At 45.7% G+C, this 4525-nt stretch overlaps 1 protein-coding gene across 1 annotated transcript; it reads right to left on the minus strand.

The window, feature by feature from the left end:
* Positions 1-1061: 1061 nt before the first annotated feature.
* On the minus strand, positions 1062-3001 carry VTN00DRAFT_5422 (uncharacterized protein; the record flags this gene model as incomplete). Its single annotated transcript, XM_069431952.1, has 3 exons — positions 1062-1378; positions 1988-2160; positions 2208-3001. The coding sequence occupies 3 exons, from the start codon at positions 2999-3001 to the stop codon at positions 1062-1064; spliced, it is 1284 nt and encodes a 427-aa protein (XP_069287859.1).
* Positions 3002-4525: the final 1524 nt, after the last annotated feature.

Raw genomic sequence — 4525 nt, forward strand, 5'->3', positions numbered from 1 at the left:
GAACCTGAATGGCCCTCAAGAGTCTGCTGCAGGGCGCCTGTGGCGGTATCCCAAAGCCTGACTCTTGTATCTCCAAAGCTGGACGCCAGGAGTCGGCCGTCAGGGGAGAATGCCACAGATGAAACTGAACCTGAATGGCCTTCAAATGCCAAAACTGAACCTGAATGGCCCTTGATAGTCTGCTGCAGGGTGCCCGTGGCGGTATCCCAGAGCCTGACTGTCGTATCAAAAGAGCCGGACGCCAGGAGTCGGCCGTCAGGGGAGAATGCCACAGATGAAACCCAACCTGAATGGCCCTCAAGAGTCTGCAATTCTGTGCTCCAGGTTTCTTCAACATCTGGCAACATACATATCCAACTAGGGAGCTCTCTTTCGAATTCCCTCCGGATTATTGCCATTCTTGGTGCAAATACAAGTCCTGAGCAATACAGTTGGAGGGGCACATCATCAGCTATCTGTCTATTTTTAAGCACAAACCGCTTTGCATCATGCAGGAATTTGGATATTTTATAATCCTTGTCACCCTATATCAGTTAGTGTTAATAATCACATAGGACTTTCCACAGAAACTTACATATATGACTGACTGTAATAGATTAATTACCCCCACAACTTCAGATACAAAACCAAGAATGCTCATTGCTTCCACCCAGTGGAGAAAATGCTCTTGGAGAAATAAGAAGGCATTATCCATTTCAGTGATGTGAACTTCACTTTGTTTTAGATGGTGTACCCAATAACGACAGGCGTATTGCAGATCAGTCGGCAGGTGGCGGTTAATAGTCTGGGGATCGATTCCCATGCGCAGTGTTCCATAACCTGGCAAATTGCAGATGTTTTTTTGAAGGCTCCGTCGCATGGTAGCAAGACATTGAATGGCTATTTTTTGGTGCACCTCTTTCTCATCCACCCAGAATGGACTCTTGCCTTTCTTATTGGGATCGAGGAGGAAATCTCAGAATGACAAATGCAGAAGCCTGACTGGCGCATCTAGATCGCTTGGTATGCTGAGAACTGAGTGAAGGGAATCTAACTGATTGCTGATGTCATCTTTTGGTATATCAAGAAGCTGTGCGAGGGCAACAACTGAGAGTGGACTTGCAAGAACTATAAATAACCCCAACTATTTCCTGGAACTCTTGCACCAGCTGCTCTGACTCATTCTCATCTTGACCGGTGAGAAGTTGGTTTAATATTGGCAGATATGTTCTGTCCATCTTAGATGCCTGGCTCACAGCTTGGTCCTTGAGAATTACCGCGAGACGCTTTTCCGGGTTCCATTTCATATCCCCAACAAAGCGACACAAAGTGGCAGCAAAGATGAATAACGGAATTGCCATTGTAACCAGAGCCTGGATACTATCATCTCCAGGCCAGTCTGGAGAGAGTGAGCGCTCTTGCCTAATCCTTGCAAATCTGTCTTTCAGGAACAAAGATATATCATGTTCTATCACTGGCTTGGGGATCTCATGGAAGATCAGATCCTGATGGTTGTTTGCAATTTGCTTGAAGCCAAGACGGATTGGCAATTCAGGCCTGCTTGTCACAAAGATCCGTAGACACACAGAGCTTGACTCCTGCACTCGCGGTAAGAGTTGAAGTATGACTTGGATGTCTTCCTCCCGTTCGCACTCATCCAATGCATCAATCACTATCACCATGGTTGGAGTCTGCTGATTAGATTGTCTCAGGTTGAGTAAAGGCTGGAGAAGAAGTTTATCAAACTGCTCCTTAAGCAACTTTGATGAAATACCAGAGTCATCCTCAATTGCTTTCCTGACACCAGGTTTCAGCTGAGGAAAGCTAGTCATTAATTGTGTTGTGATTGTTGAAAAAAATCTGGTTGCGTTCCCACAATCCCCTTCACCTCTTTTGAAGAAGAAGCTTGCTCCCAGTAACTGTTTTTCTTGAAAGGATTTTGCCACTGTTCGAGAGACTGTAGATTTTCCGGTTCCAGCCATGCCATTCAGCCAGAAAATGCATTTACCATGCGCGTCATTCACCCAGTCTTCAATATCGTGGAGGAGCTTAGTCCGAGTGCCTGGAAGACACGCATCTTCATGCTGGTTGGTATATGAGTTGAAAGAAGCTCCTTCAGCAACTGGTAGTCTGGCCAAGTCGATCTTCTGGTCTATAGCGTCAACTCCGCCCTGGATAATACTTTGCATGGTCAGCTTCTCACAAAAAGGCATGCAGGTATATCTTACCTTTGATTGTCCAAAATTGCTTTCATTAAAAAGCTCATACTGCTGGTCTCTTCCACATCTTGCCTATCAACCTTGCGAAGGACAGCCTTGCAATAGGCTGCAGCGACAGCCGCAGCAAAGTGGTGCCATCCATCCTGCTTATGGGTGTCGGCATAGTCACATATTCCTTGGACAACTAGGCAAGGAATCTCATCCATAATGCCAGCTGCTTCCATCTCAAAGCAGATTGCGTCGTTATAGTCCCGCCGTAAACGATCCCGATCCTGAGGATTCTTGATAACGCCACTTCCTGAAAGTATAAGGCCTTGATGAACCACAGGCTGCTTCTGAGGACGCAGGGCACGGGACACAAGCTTCTTTTCATCAGATTGCTCACATCCACTGCAATCACTCCCTTTGTTGACATGGTGAAAACTTTGGTCATACAGAATATCGTCAGCGTTGGGTTGTGAAAATCCAGGTCTCTTGGTGATGTCTCTCAGGATTTTTCTCAATAGACTTCTGTTCATTATTTCATCTTCTTCCAATGATCCATCTGCACTGACCAAAACCGATGGAGGCTTATTGAGAGACCCTTTAAGCACAAATCCGTCTTGCTCATATTTGCCAAAGTCATACTGAACCACGCCAGGATGATTGTCTTGAGGGATGCTGACGGCGATATCACCCAGACGGATGTCACGCCTGGGGAGGCTTGGAATGCCGGCTCCGATGCCGACCATCAAGGCAAATCGGACATTGGGAAACTGCTGACTGACAGTCGTGGCGCATTGGGCGGCCTTCACAGGCCCCATTTGATGAGGTTGAGCTATGACAACCTTGTGATCCCCTATGCGACTGAAGGAATAGATGTATTTTTTTTGACCTATGGTCTTCGGACGGCATATGAATTCTTCATCCAGGCTGTACCTGATTGCAACAGCCTCATATGACAGAGCGCAGAATACTGCTATTGTGATGACCTCGGGAGGTATCTCCTTGAACTCTTCTATGTCGGATTCCTCATCCGTCTTCTCTTGAATGAATGCGGGGGATTGTGTTGGCTGTATAGCCGCTGCTGCCTCTTGCTGAAGCATCTTGGACAGCAATCTTTTGTGTCAGTCCGGCATTATGAGCCCAATGATTTAACCGTCGCACCTTAACAGTACGCAATTATAAGGTATATTCAAGACCTCAGTTGTGTTCTGGAGTAAACTGGATAAAATAGTACAGAAAAGATAATGTGAATTAGTGGCAAGGCTGAGGCTGGCTTGGGCAGGCACAAGATCACATTTGACACTAATATACTTTGGCGTTTCATTGCTTTTTGCTACCCCGCTTCACCCACTCACACCCCTTCTATGAATATGTTTCGTCGCATCATATTTCTGGGTTATTATAGAATTCCATAAGGCGTCTAACCACTATAATTGACTAGAGTGTAGCTCCCAACCACATATTTTGTTCCAATTATGGGAAACGATGATATTGTAGGTATATAGAGTATTGTTCATTACAGTATGATACATACAAAGTCACCTATTCCGTTTGCCAAATGTCTTGGCAGTGGGGCTCAGAAATAATTCATGTGTGTTTGGTGGTGAAACTGATTTTGCTCCCGACAGTACGCATGCATGCTGTCGCTGGCCATTGATTTTGAGATTTGGGATTCTCAAATTTATCGCCTCACATGGTAAGTATTTGGCCTTGCATGTTCCTGAACATGATGACAATAGAATTGTGTGCCCGCTTTCAGCCCTGCTCTTGAAACCAACCAGGAGGTACTACAACCGATGAGATCGTCGATTTATGGGCTTGACCGCGGACAGGTCCCCTGATCAATAGATGATGCAATGGGAGGTGAGCTGTCGAAATCGATCACTTGGAGTTGGGGATGCTGCAGATCAAGATACTCAAGCTGTTCAACAGTCATGGTGGGCCCTATATGGATCTACTAGGACGTAAATATTCCTGGTTAGTGGTAATGTTACGGAGATTAGCTGTACGCTGGACCAACTTGATCTTCATCAACCTTCAACAAAACCTTGTGTGAGGTTAAAGCTGACACGTGCTGTTGACCAACCAACATCTCTCTCGGGCGCATTATTTACTTTGTTAGCTAACATAGATCCTGTTGCCCCCCAATGCAGCAAGAATATCACGGCTGGATGGGCGTCAGTTATAACCACTTCCTGGATTTTTTGCTTCGTCAACATCTCCAGATGATCCTGACAAACAGCTTTTGGCTCCAAAATCAACAATCAGTCCTATTCCACCGCAAGCAATGGGTGTGTTGCATGTAGAATTGAACGATGTTGTCCTTTTGGTCTGGTCTATTA

This window comes from Thermoascus crustaceus, assembly GCF_041956765.1.
Source record: "Thermoascus crustaceus strain CBS 181.67 unplaced genomic scaffold VTN00scaffold_3, whole genome shotgun sequence".
Lineage (NCBI taxonomy): Eukaryota > Fungi > Ascomycota > Eurotiomycetes > Eurotiales > Thermoascaceae > Thermoascus > Thermoascus crustaceus.